The sequence below is a fragment of the Leishmania braziliensis genome, chromosome 16, assembly GCF_000002845.2.
Source record: "Leishmania braziliensis MHOM/BR/75/M2904 complete genome, chromosome 16".
Lineage (NCBI taxonomy): Eukaryota > Euglenozoa > Kinetoplastea > Trypanosomatida > Trypanosomatidae > Leishmania > Leishmania braziliensis.
In genome coordinates, this window is record NC_009308.2 from 413,158 (window position 1) to 432,893 (window position 19,736).

Below are 19,736 nucleotides of genomic sequence, written 5' to 3' on the forward strand. Positions count from 1 at the left end.
ATGCGCGGGGTTGGATGCGAGTCCGTGGTTATTAGAGAGTACTGAGACGAAGGGGTTGGGGCTCATAGGTTGGATGCGCAGGGGGGAGGTGGAGGGACGGGTGGGGAGGGTTGAGGTAACGGGTTACAAGCGGGTGGGAGGACGGGGGGGGAGCACCTAAAGGCGGTGTAAGGGGGGAAGAGTGGTTCTGTGGGCGCCTTGTTGCATTGTTTCGTGTTGAGCGGGTTCTGCTACTACACTTGATAGGGTACTTTGACGCGAGAATACGGCCCCGCTTGCTCGTGACTATCGTTCCGAGTGTGTAGCCGCGAAACTGGGGCTTGGCCTGCTGCAGCGATTGCTTCATCAACCAAGACACAGGAGGGCAAGTGGGGCTGTTGTTGACGGCTCACTTTCCCGTGTCATAGCGCCCCACATGCACTCCGCAGAGGTGGAGGAAGGCGTATTGCGATGTATTGGGCAGAACTGCTGGCGCTACCGGCCCGCTCTGTGCGTCTCTCATTTCAGCGTTCTCTTCGTCCGTGTGAACACAAACGCGACGACAGAGGTCGCAGGTGTTCAACAATCGGCAGTGCCAGCGAAGCTGACGCCAGCTGCATGGATTACGTACTTTTGCCACCCATCTCGGATGCCAAGCTGACATCCCCCCAAGCCACGCTACGCGATGCGGCATACTGAGGCAAGCGCTGCTTTGCAGCAGCCATCTCGCGCCAAAAGAACAAGGATGTTGACCTTACGGGAAGACAGAAGGTCATCCTTCCTCCGCTCCGCAGGGGCACCCGTCTGCAGTTTCGATTCCTTCAGCCGCGGATGACTGGCGGCGGCAGCATGGAGTACAGAGGACATGCGACCTGCTGCTCCACTGACACTGTGGTACCTCCGCCCCCTGCCTGTTTTTCTGTTTCCTATGAGAGCCCTCGATTCAGCGCTGTTCCCCAGTATGCCACGCGCGATTCGCGAATCACTCGGGGCTCAATGTAAACTTCGTCTCACGTGATGACCTGGTTGCCCCATCTTACTGGCGCTACGTGGGCTTCCTCCGTCGGGCGTCTGCTGCTGCCCCCTATGTCCCTTCGGAAGGGCACGCTACGAGCTCTTTGTACGCAGACACGTGCTTATCCGCGGTCCCCCTCCGCTTGATACACCCGCTCCTGTCAAGGGCGTGCTTACTAAGGAAAGGGCGGAATGCCCCTGCTGCCACAGACGCATGGCAGCGTTCCGACTGCTGCAGCACATGAGGACACGCTGTCTAGAGACGCCCCTCTCCCCCATGGCATCGACCGAAGCGGAAGATGATGAGAGCAAACCTCCCTCTTCCCCTCCCCAGCCAACAACGTCGTCTTAGAAGAGGCCCCCGGATCCCGAATTGCGGGTGCCGTGCACGCGCACTGCCAGCGGTAACTGACCCAGCGCATCCATGCAAGGCACCGCGAGATCAGCAGAGCACGGGGGATGGACGGAGAAGGTGCGGAGGGATCCATACCAATCAGCACCAAAGCGCGCGAGTACATCATATGCGGCATCTCCTCTACCCGGCCACGTGGACCAAGGGGGATGCAGGTGCCGGAAGCACGAGAACACCACCCCGAGTGGCACCATCGAGTTTTCTAGACGGCCATGTACATAGTCTCCACACCACATTATGGAATACCTCGACTTGAGGGGACGGGAGGGGTGAAGCATAACGCAGCCAGAGCACCGGGTCTCACATGGCCCTGACGTGCAGCAGGTCGTCTTCCTTCTCGAGTTTATCCGGCTGCACCTCCACTATCCACCTGCTGCCCGCACCACCGCCGCCACCGTCTCCACCCTCGAGCAGGACCCTGGGCGCGGCCCGCTTGGCTCAGGTCATGCAGTGCACCCAGGCCCGTCTGGCGCCGATCGCGCAGCAGGTGCGCGAGGAAGGGATGTGTAGGGCCGGGAAGGGCCTGCGAGACGCATGGCCCGATTTGACGGCAGGCGGTGCGCCAGGGGTGTAGAAGTGCGGCGGTGTGTGTGTATGTGTATTTGTTAACTCGCTCGTGGCGGAAGGAACGCGCCGCGGAGCGAAATTGTTTCTATCTTTCCCCCTGTTTCTCCGTCTCTCCAGTCTCATTTCCGTCGCCAGTGCCTGCTGTAGTGTTGAGAGGGACAGAGAGGCACCTGCTGGCACACACAGGCAAAATGCTCTCCGGGAGTTTAGGAGGCACTCTCCCTCGTAAGTGTTCGCGATCGAGTTGATGCTTTTTCAGGGTTTTTTTTCCTTCGCTGGCGTCACGCTCTGCAGGAATGTGTGCCTCTACGGTGTGTGTCTGCGCAGCGCGAGGCCCTTCCATCCCCTCTCTGGTGATTCGCCTTCCCTCTGCCGTTCTCTGCTCTGCATTGTGGTCGCGTCACTTTTGGGGCGTTGCGTGTGCGGTTGTCTCTTCTGCGTTTTCGAGGCTTGTCATGCATGTGAAGAACACCCACCCACACACACACACCCAACGACGACGACGACGAACACACGACGCAGGGAAAAGGGAGAAGGAAAGGAGGAGCGCAACGCGAGGGGAACGGGGGTTTCCTTGCCAAGAGGGACTGCGTGTATTCATACGCCTGTGTGGGGGGTGGGGGTGGGGGGGGGGTGCGCATCTGTATCCTTCTCTCTCTCTCTTTGTGGTCTCGTGTTGCCGGTTCTTCCATCCCAGAGGCGGCAGCCAGAAGGGAGGTGAATGGTGGTGGCGGTGGAGGGAGCACTAGCCGTGGCATGTGCTCACCTCGTCCGGCTTACCTCCGCCGGACATCATGGCTTGTCCCCTCCCCCCCGGCTCTCCCTACGCCCTCCCTCCTTTTACCCCCGCCAGACTTTCTCTCTCTCTCTCTCACACACACGTTGTTTTGCTGCTTCTCCTGTTTCCGCCTTTTATTTCTCTGCTGTTTGCCTTTTTTCTCTCCCTATGCAGCAGCTGAAGTGCAGTTTTAAATCAGAAAGCCTTCATCTCACGAGGCCCCTACGCAAGTATACACCCCTCCCCCGTCACTGCAAAGCACAGACACGCCATCACACATGCGTATACTCTCATTCAGTGGCGATTCCTCTTTCCTGCTCTTTCCCAACACACCTTGCCCAGCCCTTTCTCGGGTACCTTCTTCCGCCATTATCACTTGTCCGTCTCCCCCCTCCCCCCTGCCCGCCCAGCCTGAGTCTTCATACCCTGACAGACCAGCACGAGGCCTCCCTCCACATCCATCAGGCACGCAGAAACAAATAAGCCGATTCAGATCGCTTAGTGCGCAACATCGACTTAGACAGCGGCGCACACACGTGTGCCATTCCCTTCGATCGTCCGTACAAAATCTCGGCCAGCCCAACCACAGGATCAGAAACCGCAAACTAGCAAAGGGTGGAAATCATGGCTCACCTTGGGGGGCAAACGACGAAGCAGACCTACGTGACGACATACACAACAGACGTTGACCCTCGCACTCTGACGGACTTTGAGACCCGCGGCGTCGTGCCAGGGGAGCGGCGGTCAGGCGCTCAGTACGTTTCACCATCGTCTTATGACCAGCAGAGGCACCGTCGCCCACCTCAGTATTCCCAAGACCCACAGCCGCCTCACCATGGCGGCGCTCCTCCACACGGTCACAGCTATCACCAACACTTGCCCACCTCCTATCAGGACGAGGACGGACTCAACAGCACCTTGGCGTCCACATCGCCCGCGCCTACCTTAGCTACGTCCAGCGCCGACAGCGCCGACAATGGCAGCTCACACCGCCTTCGCAAGAAGTATACGACGACCACTGTCACGACGATTACTACCACCACCATCCTGCTGCCCAAGATGCAAGAGGCCTATGTGTTGCCCCCCGTCACGTCCCACCAGCCGAGCCAGCAGCACAGCGTGGGAGGGCCAGGTAGCCCGCGCACCATCACAGGCGGCGATACGTACGAGGACGTGCAGCCTTTGGAACGGCATCTTTATAAGATCGACAGCAGCAGTGATAGGAGCAACCAACTTCAGGAAGGAAATTCTGCCAGTGGCAATTGTGTCGTGCCATCGAGGCCGCAGTTCGGCCCCAATGGCGAGGGGTCGAAAGCCTGGGAGTTTCGCCAGCACACCAGCAACCAGGTAGAGACACAGGAGAACCGAGGGCGGCTGCCCACGCTGCAGGACCTTGGTATCACCTCCTACTTTGTCAAGGATACCCCAGGAAATGGAAGTGCGGTGCCGCAGCGCAGGGAGGCGCCGTATGCTCCGGAGTGGCACGGTCCTCGGAACAGTACTACCCCACTGCTGCAGCAGCCCTGGGTAGCGGCGGAGACGCGGTACGAGGTGGAGGGCGGCAAACGATACTGCTAGGAGATATGAGGACACGCTATCCCCCTCTGCTTCAGTGTTCACTCTTATTCCTCCTTCTGGTTTCACTGCCGTGTGCCATTGAATTCATCCTCGATAGTCGGTGTGCCAACATGAGAAAGCGACATCTGCCCCGCATACCCGATTCTTCCTTCTCTTCTTGCTCTGCACGTTCCTCTGTTGGTGATTTGCCTGTGACTCGTAACGCCCACGCGCTTTGCCGTGTAGGCATCTGTGTAGCCGTTTTGGAGTTGGAGCGTGCACGTAGGCGGTGTGGCCCCTACGTTGTTAGTTTGATCTTTTTTTTCTCTCTCCCTCTCTTCTCCTGACAGCCAGCAACGTCGGGTAGCCCTCATTGTTACTCCTCTTAGGTGTGCGTGTGTGTATCCTCCATTCGAACTGTGCAGCGCAGCTGTGTTGTGTGTGGGTGTGTGTCTTGCGGGGGTGCCTCCTCTTTCCCTCCCCCCATGGCGCTCGTCACGCTGCGCTCTTCAGCTCACCCACACCTCTCTTTTTTTTTTTCGCCTCGTTCCGATGTATTCATCCGTCTCTCCTTTTGATTCGCATCGCGTATTCTCTACCGTCGCTCTCGCCCTCCTCTCTTTCTGCTGCTGCTCTGTACCGCTGTGTGACCTCTGATGACGAGGGGACGCCTCAGCGCGCCGCATCCCACCAACCCAGCACCCACCGCTCTGCGGGTGGGGGTGCCCGACAGCCCCCCCTCCATCTCTCCCAATGCTGAGCCAGCTCTGGCGGTGACAGGGTCGGGCACCTGCGTCGTAGGGGAGGTCGGAGCGATGTATCGCTAGTGACGCTGGTGGCCATGCCCTGGACGGCGTTGCGTCGGGGCGGCCTGCGACAGCGAGCACGTCTGTGCGATCCGCATGATGGGAGCGGCTGTGGCAGGGCGGGGAGGGTCGAGCGAGGGGTTGGCCTCCTGCGCTGCGGCAGGGAGTGGACACGTTGAGAGAACGAAAAGGGGAAAAAATGGTTCTCTGGCGCCTTCTTCATTTTTTCGTGTTCAGCGGTTCATCCTCGGCTGTGTGGGTCTATGCCATGGTGAGTGAGTCACTGAGTTAGAATGTTCTCTTCTCAACCTAAAGAGCCGAACCGTCCCTGCGTTGTATTCAGGCGAAGGGCGAGAGGGGAAAGGGGGAGAGGGGGGCAATCTGTCGCTCCTCTTTTCGGTCTTGTAGGCGCTGCTGCATGCTGCTCTTTCCTTCTCACGGTTTAGTGCATAGTGAGAGGTATGGGTGCGTATCTGTGGAGAGTGCGCCCCCTCTTTTCCTTGAGTTCTTCTCCGAGGGTTGTTGGACTACACACCACCACCACCACCACCCACCTCCCCCCACACACTGTCTTGCCGCCTCCCTTCCGTTGTCGTATACTCCTCCTCTTCAGCTGTTTTCATTTTTTAGACGTTTTCATTGTCGTCATCGACTCCCTCACTGCTGCTCTACTGTCCTACCCACTTGCCCTCCCACACGTTCCACCGCGCGTATTCGCGCTTCGCGTAAGGAGGCACCTACACAGGCGACCATCGTGTCTATGCACATTAAAGCCAAGCGAAGTTTCATGCGTGCGACAGCGTCTCTCTCTCTCTCTCTCTCTCGCTTTCTCGAGCAGCGGAGGAAGGAACTTTCTTGTGTTTTGCTTTGTGTTTCGTAGCGGCGGTCTGCGTGTGGTTGCGTAACAGCAGCGCTTCACTGCCGTGGTGGCTGTTGTCGCTATGCCCTCAGTTGTAATGGAGGAGGACGAGGGCCATTTGAGGGTGTGGGGGGTGGGTGGGGTCATGACATGTGTATGCATGACTCTGTCTCACCATATTGTATTCTTCTTCCCCCCTCCCCCCAACACCATCTCCTTGCATTCTCTCATGGTTAAAAGAGGAATAAAAAATATGATCGAGCTGAATGAGGGCTGCGACTCAGCAGCTGCAGGTGGTGGTGTATGCACAAGAGGGGGAAGGAGGAGGACAGACGGGACGCCACAGCGGCAGAGGTCGGAGGTGAGAGGGAAGACTGGGGTGGTCAGAGTGGCTGATATGTTCGTGATTCACACCGAAACCCCCCACGCTCTTTCCTTTACGCTATGTACGCGCTTATTTGCTCAATCATCATTAGGCGGCCTGCGGCTCCTCTCCCTCATACACAAAAGATGCGCAGCTACGACCCCCTGCCTTCCTCCCTCTCCCGCTTCTCCGCCACCTCTCGCTTCATTTTCGGAGCTTCTCTTGGCCGGCGGAGTTACGTGTTGTGCGCGTGATGTGTACTCCCCCCGTTGCATCCACAGGCACTCTGGCGCAAACTCAAGCAGCCTATTTCACCTCCACATTTTTTGGGCACTTCTCTCCCCCCTTTTTTTTTCTCCCTCTCTTCCACTTTTCCGTTCGCGCTTCTCGTTGTGGACCGGCGGAGGATTTTCTCACTTCCCCCCTTCCCTCACATCGGTGCGGTTGGCTTCGACTACTACACCCACTCCTCTGGTGTGCCGGGCGTACCTTTACAAGGATGGGTGTGTGTATCGGCTAAACTACTGTCATCTTTTTATTTCTTCTCATGCGCTGGACGCCATCTCTCCTTCCCTTCCCCACACTCGCGTCCCTACATGGGTGAACATACACATCAGCAGCTCTGCAGATACCACACAAATCCAAGCGGGGAAGGCCCAATACCTGAAAACAAGTCACTTGAACGGGACCGAGCGGCACAAGCTCGACGAATAAGAAGCCTCACATGTTCAGGCGACGCACTCCTCTCCGACACGAATAACAGAGCAAAAAAGGGCTGAGCTGCTGTACCGCTGTCTCTAGCGCGGTTGTGCAGGTGTTTTGGTTATTTTAAGTGCTGCCACGCTACGCGCCTCTCTCTCTTTCCTTCTCACCTCGTTTGTATCGCGTTCTTCGTCCTACTCACCTGGACACGCCCACGTAGGCGTACGTGCTGGAGGGGAGGGGAACGGGTGTACATACGCAGTGGAATTTGGTTTGCTCTCTCTCTCTCTTTTTTGCCCTTGTACGCCTTCCGCACCACCTATTCCGTCTTGCCACAGTCCCACGCTCCACTTTCTTCGCCTCCCACCCACTTTGCACGTGTGCGATATCCTCCCCCTCCTCCCCCCTCTTCTCTCTCTCTCTCTCGTTACTTTCATCATTGTGGGCTTCCATCCGCTTGTCTGCTGTGTGTGGCGGTTCTGCGCTCCCTTTCCGCTTTTCTTTCTCCTCATCTCTTCTGTTTCGCCTTCATACAACGAGGGGTGCACTCACGCCTCTCTTCCTCCCCTGTCTTTTCCACACGATTTGGGTACCGCCTTGTTAGCTCGCTTCCATCCTTTCAGTTTTGTGTTTTCACCCAAGAGGCCATTACTGCACGGGCTCGCTTGCCTACAGATGTGTACAGGCAAAGAGGCGAGCGAGTGACACTCATCTTTCTAGCAAAGCATCCCAAAGCACAAGCGCGGATACGCGGACTCCATATTTCTTCTTCCCTCCCCCCTCTCCCTTTCGCTCCCTCTCTCGTGTATTCAAAAAATTCTGAGTTCTCTTCTGATTAATTCTGCGCCCTTCCTGCTGTGGCTCTCATTTCTTCTCTGTTCGGCTTGCGTAGTTAGGTGAAGTCGCTCTTCTTCCGCCTCTGTTTGGGGGGGGGGGCTGTCGTTGGTTTGCTGGCGCAGCCATCCACAGGCATCCTAACCGTGCCCCTTTCCTCTCTCCTTCGCTCCATGTCTTTGGCGCTGTCTTGTGCTTACGATCGATTTTTTTAGCGTGGCTCCGTCACTTGTGAATCTCACTTGACCCCCAACGCCCCCCCTCCCTCCCTCCCTCCCCCGCCCCGCGTTCTCTCTTTGCTCTGTGCTGTTGCAGCGCTGCAGAGGTTCGCTTTGCCCCCCCCCCCCCCCCCCCCCCACTGCAGCAGCAGAAGGCTCAAGGCGCGTAGTTATTGTGCTCCTTTCAGATTCCAGGCTTTCTCCGACTCCCCCCCTTTCCCTGAGTTGGAGTGTGCTCGTCATCAAGACCACCGCGTCCATCGGCATTCCTGCGCAAGACTCCTCCCTCTCCTCCTCGTGCTATCTGGAGTGATGCTGCAGCAGACCTTATCAGCTCATATCCACCCAGACCAAAGGGGATCGCCCACTAAGGCGATCGAGGGGGCTGGTAACGCGTCTGAGATCGACAAAATCGAGAGCCAAAGCAGCAATGGCCCCAATCATCACCCCAAACTCAAAGCTGATGTGCTGCAGAGGTTGAACGAGGCCCTACAGCCTGCAACGCCATTGCTGCCTCGGCAAGGCATCGAGGGGTCGACCACATTCGATTCCTCGTGCTCTGGCAGCATCTTCTCGCATGCGAGGCGCACGGCTCCTACCGTCACAATGAAAAGCACGGCGGTTGCCGTTGCGCCGAGCCCGCTATCCATTGTATCTCTCCTGCAGGGACGGAAGAAGGGTCGCATGCGCAGTATTGCACCACCGCCACATGATCCGAGCTCGCTAACACTACCGCTGCGGCACAACGCAAGGAAGTCAGCCGCTGTGTCGCCATCGTTGGACGGAAGCGCGATGGATGCCACGATGCCGAACGACCAGCTGCATCTGCTGCCCATCTCAAGCTCGCCCGCCTGCGCGTCAACGGCGTGGTACACCCCCAGCGCTGACGTCACGACCGCTTCCCAACTCTTCAACAACTTGGGATCGCTTCAAGGGGTGGACATGCTGGCAAACGTACCTATCAGCTCTGCTGCTGCTGCTACGGGAGAGGCAAGCTCTGTCACGTCAGTCGCGCAGCCGTCTGCTCTGCTGGTGCCACAGGCTCTAGACGCGCCGCCCATCCACATGGACGACCATGCTGATGTTTGCATGGCCCCTCGCATGGCCTCTGCTACCGGTGGGTCGGCTCCCGTCTTCGTGCCAGAAATAGCGCCAACCAAAGCCGTTGACAGTGTGAGTGGTGAGGTCAACGCCCCACACACCTCGTGCTCCCAGGCACTTAGCCCTCCCACTGCAACGGAGGTACTTCCCCCTTATCGCAAAGGAGTGAGTGATGGCAGCTCCTTTACCTGCCCATTCGTTGCTGCGGCTGCTGCTCTGCAGCTACTGCCATCTTCTTTTAGTGCCATGCCCGCACCCGACACGAGTCACCGCACTCCGGCAGCCCTGAGGGTCGGCGAAGATGGGTATATGCAGTCACGCTTCAGTGGACATCGTACGACTGCCAGCACCCCCGATTCCCAACAGCCTCCGCTGACCGATGTCACCCACGCCCCCTTGTCCTTGCTTGGATCGTCGTCAGAGAACTCGTTAGCCGCCGGCCCCACTGTTCTGTCTGTGGCTTGCGGGTCTGCGCCGGCGGAAGAGGGAAGTGGACAGAGCAGCAAAGCCACAGAGAAGACCTCTCCGCGGCGCCTCCCCATAGCTGTGCTGGGCTCTAAGACGACCTCTCGGGGTACCCTGGCCTCAGACAGCCCCCATGAGTGCCCGCTGATTTTCTCTGCAACTGCGCAGCAGTGTGGAGTGTGGAGGGGCAACAGGCACTGTCATGAGTTTCATAGCCGCCGCCTCTCTCGCGGCGATGCGGGGGGGTCACCGTCGGTGTCGATTAAAGAGCCTCTTGCAGCTGCTCCCCCTCTCTGTTGCGCGGTATCAGACGCGGTAGTGAACACCATAGTGGCGATGCTGCCCTCGGCTACTTTTACTCGGCCGATTTCCCCACACACGACGTTCCGGCAGCCGGCCAGGCCTCGTGACCAGGCCTCGCCGCCGCCGCAAGCATCCACGGCACTGCTGCCGCCGCCGACGACTAAGGCGACAATGCCGCTCTCTGCGTCTTTCCCTGCTGGAGTGGCGCTGTCGCTGGACGGTGCGCTACGGAGCTGCGTCGACGACGTTGTCTCTGTGTTGAACATGAACAGGAGCCCGTCCTTGGCAACAGCTGTGGGTTTTGGCGCTGCTGCTGCCGCTGCCGGAACGGGGACTTCTGCCTCCCTGTTCGACTCGTCTGCAGGTGTGTTAGTCGAGTCCTCTGCGATGCGGCAGCGGACTCGCGATGGTGCGCTGCCAGCGCAGTCCGTCCAACAAGCGCCACCTGCAAAGCAAAACCCACGGCGCTCGCCTCCCTCGATGTGCTCCGATGTGCTTCAACAAAGCGGCGATGCAAGGGCTGCTGTCACACCTGTGATGTCTGCCGATGTGCGCACTTTCTCCCCTTCTCCGCAGGGAGCTGCCCGCACCACCACCGCCAAAGCCCTGCGACGTGGCGGGCACCAGCCGCAGGACTGCGGTGTCCGGTGCATGGGTGGTGGTGTGCCCGATGCACCACAGGCCTGGACGTTGGTAGAAGTGCCAGCGCGGTACCCACCGACCTTACACACCAACCCTACTGGGCCAGCAGCAGACACCGCCTCACAGCCATCGCACTTCGAAAGTGAAAGTATGACTTATCGAAGCGCGTTAGATGCCGCTACCGGGGACAACACGAGCACGCCCACCGACACTTCAGCAACACTGCAGGATGATCGGCCGCACCGCAACGACATCCTCAATCTCCACAGTACGTCATGCAGCGACGTTCGAGCGCGCTTCAAGCCCATGTCGCTAGATGCAGCGACTCGTCAGGAGACGAGCCAGTTGTGCGATCAGAGCATTCATGATTCCAAAGGTAGCTGCTGCGGCGATGCGATCCGCGAGGCTGTCAAGGAGACGGCCAACGTGGCCACGCAGGGTACTCCCAAGGTGAAGCGACTTTCAACACCGCACGAAGGTGACCGTGTTGATGTCCAGCACAGTGTCGAGAGTGGTGGTACGCTCGTTGTTCACAGGGCTCCTGCCTCAGCAGGCATATTCGTGCACGAGAACCGTTGTGCGATACAGGAAGGAGGTGATGGTGCAATAGCCGTACCCTCGCTCTCCCACCAAAGAGCACGCCACACGCCTACCATACAGTCCCCCGCCAGCTGTTCCATCGCAGCAGTGGTGGCGTACCCTTCGAGCAGCACTGGCGGGGGCTCTCCAATACCTTTGGTGGCTACCACAACCCCGCTGTCGGCAGCTGTCGCTCACCTTCCGCTCACCGCACCGCAACCGACTTCAGCCGTAGTCCTTGCTGCGGAAGAGTCACGTGATGCTCACAGACTTCACGTCGTAACATCCGGACGACTCGATAACACGCAAATGTCAAGGCATTCCCTCCAAGTACAACGACTACCACCGACACCTCAGCCTGCTGCACGCACACTTGCGCCACCATCCTCGATTGGGTCAGCTGCGCCACTACCACATCACACTGAAGCCGCAACAGACAGCATGTCTGTCCTCCCCCAGCCGCCTGTGCCCGGTGCAGCGCCCCCCGCACAGTCCGTTGCTAACTCTCAAACGTTCTTGACAAATACTCGGATGGAATTTGTGGCACGGAGCAGTGTAGCCGCCCGAGAGGCACCCTCGCCGATGCCAACAATATCGAACTCGAAGTCACCGCCTATCGTGGAAACGGCGCATGATGTCCCTGTCGCGACGGCGGCTCGACGTTTCCCGCAGTTGGAGATGTTAACCGTCCCCGCCGTTGACCACGCGCACCGCATTACAGCTGCATCTCCCCCCTCTCCCGCACTGCAGCGCTCGACTGCGCAGGGGGAACTCGCGGCCCCGCCTGCGTTACCCATGCGCTACATCACAGAGACCGCTTGTGTCGCGCAGCGGTACACTGCGGTGTCGCCGTCTCGCTCCGCGTCCCGCAGTACCCCAGCATCAGGGGGAGAAGCGGTGTCACGTGTCAGTGCTCTCTCTCCACCTTGCCCACCTGGAGCACCTGTGAACACTGGCGTGCGCGCTATTGCGGCCCCCCCTTACGTCCGCGATGCAACATTCAAAAGGCGACATGAGCGGAGCACGCCGCGAAGTGCAAGGTACCGAGGCCCTCCCGGTGGTAGTAGGGGCGACTATCGTGCCGCTGCGCATGCCGTGTCGGCTGCCTCAGCAGCGCCGCCGAGCTCCTTCGCGCACGTTACCGATGGTGAGCAAGTGCAGGTGAAGCCGTGCCGCCTTCTCATGTGCTCCTCATCGCCTCCTGGGCCGCCTGCGCGCCGGCCAGCACACGCGGCACCACTTCCCGTCTGTATTGCTGTTGACCATGTCACGGCGTCATTGTCAGGTGTACCTGAGACGATACCGCCGTGCAGGCCGCTGGATGTGAGAGACGCAGGCACAGAGGGTGTCGCTCTGTCTATCATACCAGCTAGCATTGGCACATCCGGCAGTAACGTATCTTCGCCCGCGGAAAGTGAGCTTCTGGGTGTACTGATGGACTGGACTCCGACTCGACTAGCGGTGTCGCAGCAGCGACGAACAGCTCAGCAAGAAGCAGCGGAGATGGAGGTGGTGTCTGGAGCTAATCTGGAGAAACAGTCGACAGAGAGGACACCTCCTGCCGCCGCCGCCGTCCCCGTCCCCGCAACGCAGGCGCAAGCGCTCAACAGACGCACAACACTGCATACGGGTAGGAGTTGTGTTAGCAACACCGCCGCGACATCAGCGAACCCGTGGGGCGGAGACACGCGTGGTGTTTCGGCTGCGAGTGCTCTTGTTCATCACGATTGCCAGGGAGCACAAGCAGTGCTTCAGCGCGTTGACAAGCGCGGTACTGTGGCAGTTACGCGAGCGCCACACACATCGCTCTCGGCACGTGTGGTACCGGTCGCGGACAGCCTGCTCAGCCACCCCACCCCTGCCCCGCAGGAGCGCCGAGCTCCGCCAATTTACAGCCACGCGCGAGGAGGAGAGGTGCCAGGAGCGCTGGGTCCTATCACTCGCCTGCCAACACTGTGGGGTGCGGCTGCGGCGCCGTGTACACGGAATGGTAGGACAGAATCAGGCGTACGGTCGAGGTCGCAGACAACCACCTTAACACTGCCCACATCCGTTACCACAGCCGCCACGCATCCTCTGCCACTTCCATCTGGTCCTTCCTGGGAGAGGATCGAACCGCTACCCGTGGAGCACCTGCCGTCTGCCACGCCAACTGCCACCTTGCCGATGGCGCGCACGTTTCCGTTGGATTCAGTGCCATCGAAGAAGACGGGAACGCCGCCCGCCGTTCCCCACCGTGTGCGAGCGTCGCCCTCGCTTTCATCGTGCCTCCGACAGCAGCGCTCTCCTCGAGAGGCAGTCTTTACAAGTCCCAAGCCTGCCCCACTGCAGCACCCTGCGTGCCCCGCTGCCGCTGAGCTACTGCGCCAGGCTTCCCTTCTCACTGCGCCGCGCCAGCGAGGGGAGGGGGCACGCAACGAGTTTGCGAGTGGCATGACTCTCGCTGCGTCTTCAGCCACCTCGGTTGTCCAGCAGCTTGCTTGCGGCGCTGCGAGTGGCATGCCTCAAGGTGCGGTGACGTGGGAGGTGTTGCCTGGAACTCACTGTAGCGGCTGCGGGTGGGTAAGCCTGGTCTCGTCGTACCCCTCCTCCGCCGCCTCCAGCTGCCTCCAGCGCCGTCAGCTGCAGACGGGGTGTCGCAGCGGGTTGCCCCGCTCCTTGCCATTCCTGGCTCTGACACCTGATCCGATGGGCATGGCGATGCTCAGCTCGATGCCGGAGGCAGCCATGCCCAGGCCTTTCTCAACCGAGGCCGGCGGTCACGGCCGGCGCCAAGCTAGACCATTACTCTGGAAAGAGCCACAGGCCACGCAGCGGAGCTCCCCATTTCCTTGGTCATGCTGGCGAGGGCGGCACACCTTGACCTCAGGGCAGAGGTTGCCAGAGCGACTGCAGCCTCACGTCCACGGTGCACGCACTGGCGACTTCTTAGTCGAGCTGCCGTCGAACTCCCACATGGTAGGCGGCGCCGACAACGCCGCGTTGCCGCGTTGTCGCCCCACGCTTTCATGTCGGGCAACGGCAGTGGCGGCGGGCCGAGTAGGCACTGTTGGTGACGGAGGGGAGCTGGCTGCAATTGCTTCTCCTATTCCAGCAGCACCTCCGTCTCTGGGGCTGCACACGGTGCACCCTGCAGCGACACCAGAGCGTCTGGGTGGGCGCGCTGGTGCAGCAGCCGAAGGCGACGCAACATCAGGATACGCCACGGCTGGCCAACCTCTGCATCGTGTCGTTGCCATCGCGCCGCCCTTGCCACCCGCAACTGCTGCTACGACGGAGGCGGCGACGCCCTCGAGGACATACGCCGAATCGGTACTGACGAGAGTCTCGAACCACTACAGCGCCTGCCAACATGCGCGGCAACTTCCCGGCACCCAAAGTGGCTTACCACCACCGTCACGGGTGTTTTACTCTCAGTCCTCGCAGAGCACCGGCTTGCAGTCACCACAGGACGGACGAGGAGGAGAGGCAAGGGGAATTACGGGCACTGTCAGCGGACCCAGATCGCTGCCAGCGGCAGAGGCTGGCATGGCACTACTGCACACTACTGCTGCGGTTGACCTGTCGGAGCCAAGCCCTCGCTATCCCCGGAGTAGAGCGTCGCTGCAACGATACAGCGGCAGAACGAATGCTGCGCTGCGTGGCGCTGACGGGGCTATCAGTGAAGACAAGCCGCAACGCGCGCCGCGACTGACGCGGGCATTGCTTGACAGGCTGCAGCGGAGCCACGCCGCGACAGCCGCTGCGTCGTCTCGACCGCACCACCTCCCAAGCAACCTTCTGCTTGAAGAGGCACTCGTGGCAGATTGGCACGATGCAACCCAGCACAGTTCTCAGGGAGGCAACGGTGCTAGCAGCGTACCAGCAATGGCGCAGCGCCCACGGCTCTCAACCCTGTCGCGTGGACGTTCGACGAGAGTACCGGCTGTGCTTCCCAGCAGTGAATGGGCGGCTGCGTATTCCAACCCAGTACCCGCATCGCCGCCACCGCAACTGCATGCTGCCGCCGGTCCTGCTCCGACGGACATCCGTGCCGAATCGCTGATTACTGTCCAGCCAGAGCATACAGCAGCGGTGCAGCAGGGGCCCCTTTATAGGCAGCCGTACCCCTCCCCCTCCTTTTCCCCCGACCCTGTTGCCCCACCGCCGGCGATGCGGGACAACCAAGGCGCCGTGTTGCGGGCACCCTACCCACAGGGGCTGTCGTTACTGGTGCCTTCTCACCAAGCTCCTCCCCGTCGTCTCCGGCGCAACCTTGTAGAGCAGCCGGCTCGCAAGCCCGCTGCCCATAAGGGTACCAGCACCGCCAACTCGGGACCAGTCGGTTTAGCCGAGATGACCCTTGAGCCTGCAAAAGCGTTGGCAACGCCTTCCCCGCTGGCGTTGCTGGAGCATCAGCGGACACCGGTGCTGACAGCCATCACCATCGTGCCTCCCGCACCGCGGCCAGGACCTTGGGTTCCAGAAGGCAACCGTCGAGGTCTTAGCACTGAGGTTCAGAGCACCACAGAGACTTACCCTCGGCAAGGGTCGTCTGTACAACGTATCCGAAGCTTTTTCCGTGTATTTCGAGCACACCAAGAGCAGCGGCGCGGGGGACGGGTGTGGGTCGCTCACTAGCAACTTCCACTGAAGCGAGTGGCTGCCTGCTAGAGGCAAAGGGCCGTGGGGGGGGGAGGGCGCTGCCGCACGGGAGGATTCGCATGCAAGTCCCGGAGTGCCGCCCTCTCTTCCTCTCTTCCTCTAGGCTTGCGCGCCTGTGTGTTTGTGGTGAATGCGACTCATCTGAGCCTCCCCCCCTCCCCCCCTCCCCTCCCCCCTTTTCTGTTTCGTGCTGCTTACCGCACACCCCTTCTTCTCTTTCGGTGGGTCTTGTCCGGCACTTAGTGAGTTGCATGTACGTGTGCCTGTGTGCTCAAGCTTTCCTCATCCATCAACGGCCTGCTCCTTCCGCTGTCCCCCAGCGAGAGAAGAGAGCACAGCACAGCACAGGCAGACGCCTCGGTCGGTCTCACTTTTCTGTTCTTTCATTTTTCCCCTCGGTACGAGTCCATTTCGCTCTCTTTCGCAGCATTTCGTGTCAGGCCTGCAGGCAGGCTACCCCTCCCCCTCCCTCTCCTCTCTACTGCGCTAGTCGCGTTGTGACAGCCCACCGCCTGCGAATTCAGTGGGTGCTCACTATGCTGCACCACGCCGGGTTGTTCTCGTAGGCACACAGCATGCATGCTACCACATAGGGGGGTGGGAGGGAGACAGACGCCGGCGTGCGGGCCCGGGACGGAGCACGCCGGCCCTGTGCCTGGTTAACGCTCATCTGGTAGTTATTAATCTCTTCGCTATCAACTCAGGTCTGTGCTATTCTGACCTCTCTTTTTCTCTCCGATCACCCCGCACACCGACACAGGACAAACTACCTCGCACGCCGTAAGTTGTACCCCCTTTTTTGGACTCCTGCGGCCATTACGGGAATCACTTCTTCTCCTCTTTCTCATCTGCTGCCGCCACGTGACCGGCTCTCAAACAAAGCACCGACAGGCCCAAGCACCCATAAGCGTAGACCTACCATTCAGGGGATCGTGGTGGATGCATACACACTCACCTAGGCCTGAGCACACACGCGCACGCTATCACAACGCACATGCGTGCAGCTGCATCGCGAGATGCAGCAGACCATCCCCCCTGTAGCTGACACACAGACCGCGCGTTCACCGCTCTCGCCTACTGCCGCTAAGCTCCTCCTGAAGAGCACATTATCGGAGCAGAGCTGCACAGCGACTGCGAGCAAGCTCACACCAATTCACAGCGCTACCGATGCTTTGCAGCCGCTATCCTCGTCCTCTGAGGTGCGTGGCGGCGATGAGTTTCCATCGCTGGGGCTGCACTTTCATGTGACCAATTTGTACGGGAATAGCAATGGGAACACCCAGGAGCGCGACGCGGCAACGACCTCGGCAGTTATGGTGGAGACCGGGGCAGCTGCGGCTACGGCGCAAGATGGTACCGCTGCGAGTGCCAGGGAATCCCGGGCGACTCCAGCCGAAGACGTACCACCTGCGGCACACCCTCCTCCTGCGACGGTCGCTGAGTCTGCAACGTCAGCTTCGTGTGTGTCTTCCTCACTAGAGCCGTTATCGATAGCGCAACTTCGCGGCTTAGAATCGCGCAGTGGCAAAGCAGTTGCAGCAGGAGCCGAGACGGGAGGGCAGACGAGCTTTGAACACCTTAGACGCCCCATTCACCTCATGTCTGCGGTGCCGACCGCGTCGGCGACGAAGCACAGAGGCTTTCGCGGTCACGGCGGTGTCAGCGGTGACTCTGTTCGTGTCTCGGGGCATCGGGAGTTACGACAGGGCTTATCTGTGTTACGCCACCTTACCTTCGGCGGTGCAGCAGGCCATCGCCGCGATAACTTCAGCGGCGTCGACGGCGTCAGCTACGAAAATTTTTTCTTTCGCAGCGAAGACACTGCCGTCTTCGGAGTCGGCACCGTGGGGCTCTTCGCTTCCACGGCCAAGCCGGTCACTGGCGCTTCTCGTACGACGACACGTGGTTCACCGCCATCAGCTCATCATCACCGGACACACGGCAATCGTGGTCAGAGGTCCGCACCGCAGTCCCTCTGTGTACCACCGTCCTGCAGAGCCTCGGCACTCCTGACTTCGAACGGTGCTGGTGCCGTGGGGACGGCTCCCTGCTACTACACTCCTGCCTGCTACACGTCGCCTGCCGTGGACGGCGTCACGGCGTGGAAGCAGCGACAGGAGAACTACCAGAAGTGGCGCCGCGAGAACTTAAAGGCGTCTACGTACTACCGCCTGTCCAAGCCATCTGGTGCCCGGGGTGGCGCAGGGACAGCGGCGGATGCGAGCGACAGTGCGGCGCCCCTGCACGACATCAACGGCGCCCCCACTCTTTGCCTTTCCGAAGAGAGACGTCGTATTGAGCGCCTACGACTGCGCGGCCTCCAGGCGGAGCGAACGGCAAGGTCGACCGCGCGCGTGCACGAGCAAGCGACATATGAGGAGGAGGTGCTTCTCCAGCGCTTGCGCAAGCTCCGTGGCGAGGCCGTCGACTTGCCCGATTGCTACCTGCGCGCCACCTACCCTGATCCGTCTACGCTGACGGGCTACGCGGAGCGGGTCGCTGGAGACAACCAGAACCGCACCTACCCAGCACCGCACCGGAGCAAGGCCGCCAGCGGTTATCTCGCCAACCCGCAGCGGGTCGTGAAGGATCATCACAGTGCCATGCAACTGCACCGCGTGGCGATGCAGCAAGCACGGCTCGATCGGGAGGAGCAGCACCTGGAAGCGGCGGAGCGCCAGCGGTGCGATATTGCTGCGCAGCTGACCGAGCGCCAGTTGTGGGAAGCAGCTTATCTCGCGTCGTGGATGGAGGGCCGCCCGCGATTGTCTCGTGCACGAGAGGCGGAGCGGCACGCGCGGCAGGAAGCGGAGCAGCGCACCTTGGATCAGCTGAATCGTACGACTCAGATGCACGAGCGGGAGGTGTATGCTCTGTACGCCTCTCAGGAGGCAGCGGTGACAGCAGTGCACCAGAAGGAGCTGCGTGCGCAAGTCGTTGCGCCGCGACTGTATAGTCGCAGGGGCATCTCTGGCGGCCACTCTCTTGATCAAGAGGTGCAGCCCCTGCCAGCGACGACAGCTGCACAGCCCAACGGAGCTGCAGCACGGGTGTCAAGCCCGCTGTCTAGTGGCGCTCCCCACTCTCCAGGAACTGCCAGCATTCCTCCGCAAGCAGCTGCCTCCCCAGTGCCGATGGTACCCCTTCAGGCACTGGGGAAGAAGTCGGCGCCGGCAGTTCGTCCCGTAACACCCGCCGTGCGCCCTGCGACACCAGCGCTGCCGCCATCTCAGGTGGTGGGCCCGACGTCGACAAACTTCTTCAACGAGGTGAAGCAGTGGTCGCGAGAGTTCCCGTCGCCCAATGTCATCCCCGTCAACGGCGCCGACGCCGCGTACCGACGTGCGTGGAAGGCAGAGCTGGACGAGGCACAGCTTCGTTTTAATCGTGAAATGACGCAGCGGCAGCGCAAAGACATTACGCGAGGCGTGCAGGAGGCGTGCGCGAAGGTGTTGGACTGGAGCGGGCAGCGGGCAAAGCAGGGGCGGGACGAGAGGCGTGAGCTGGCAATGCGGCGCGCCAATCATACACAGGCAGATGTCGAGGCCGCCACAGCAGTGAGGCTGGAGTTGCAGGAGGAGGTACACCGCGCACAGCAGAAGCGAATGGTGCAGGCGACGGAGCGCCACAGCGAGACCCAGTTCCTGCGGCAGCAGTTGAAGCAGCGTGAGATGGTGCTGCGATCGCTGTATGCGGAGGAGCTTCAGCAGCTGCGCATGACGGTGTCGTCCGCCTCAGCGGCAAATCGCGGGTGAACACGGGGGGGGGGGGCGGCCGGGAGCAGAAGAGGGGCCCCAAGGAGTGAGCGAGAGGCCGTGTACACGTGCTCGTATGTGTGGCAAGGAGGAGACAGGCGCCACCCCCACCCCCTCGCTCCTCCTCTCTTCTCCCCCTTTTCCCTTCCCTGCCCAT

At 60.5% G+C, this 19,736-nt stretch overlaps 2 protein-coding genes across 2 annotated transcripts; both read left to right on the forward strand.

The window, feature by feature from the left end:
- Positions 1-8,774: 8,774 nt before the first annotated feature.
- LBRM_16_1120 (hypothetical protein, unknown function) lies at positions 8,775-15,800 on the forward strand (the record flags this gene model as incomplete). Its single annotated transcript, XM_001563664.2, has 1 exon — positions 8,775-15,800. The coding sequence occupies one exon, from the start codon at positions 8,775-8,777 to the stop codon at positions 15,798-15,800; it is 7,026 nt and encodes a 2,341-aa protein (XP_001563714.2).
- A 1,040-nt stretch (positions 15,801-16,840) lies between these two features.
- Positions 16,841-19,579, forward strand: LBRM_16_1130 (conserved hypothetical protein; the record flags this gene model as incomplete). Its single annotated transcript, XM_001563665.2, has 1 exon — positions 16,841-19,579. The coding sequence occupies one exon, from the start codon at positions 16,841-16,843 to the stop codon at positions 19,577-19,579; it is 2,739 nt and encodes a 912-aa protein (XP_001563715.1).
- Between the last annotated feature and the right edge of the window lie 157 nt (positions 19,580-19,736).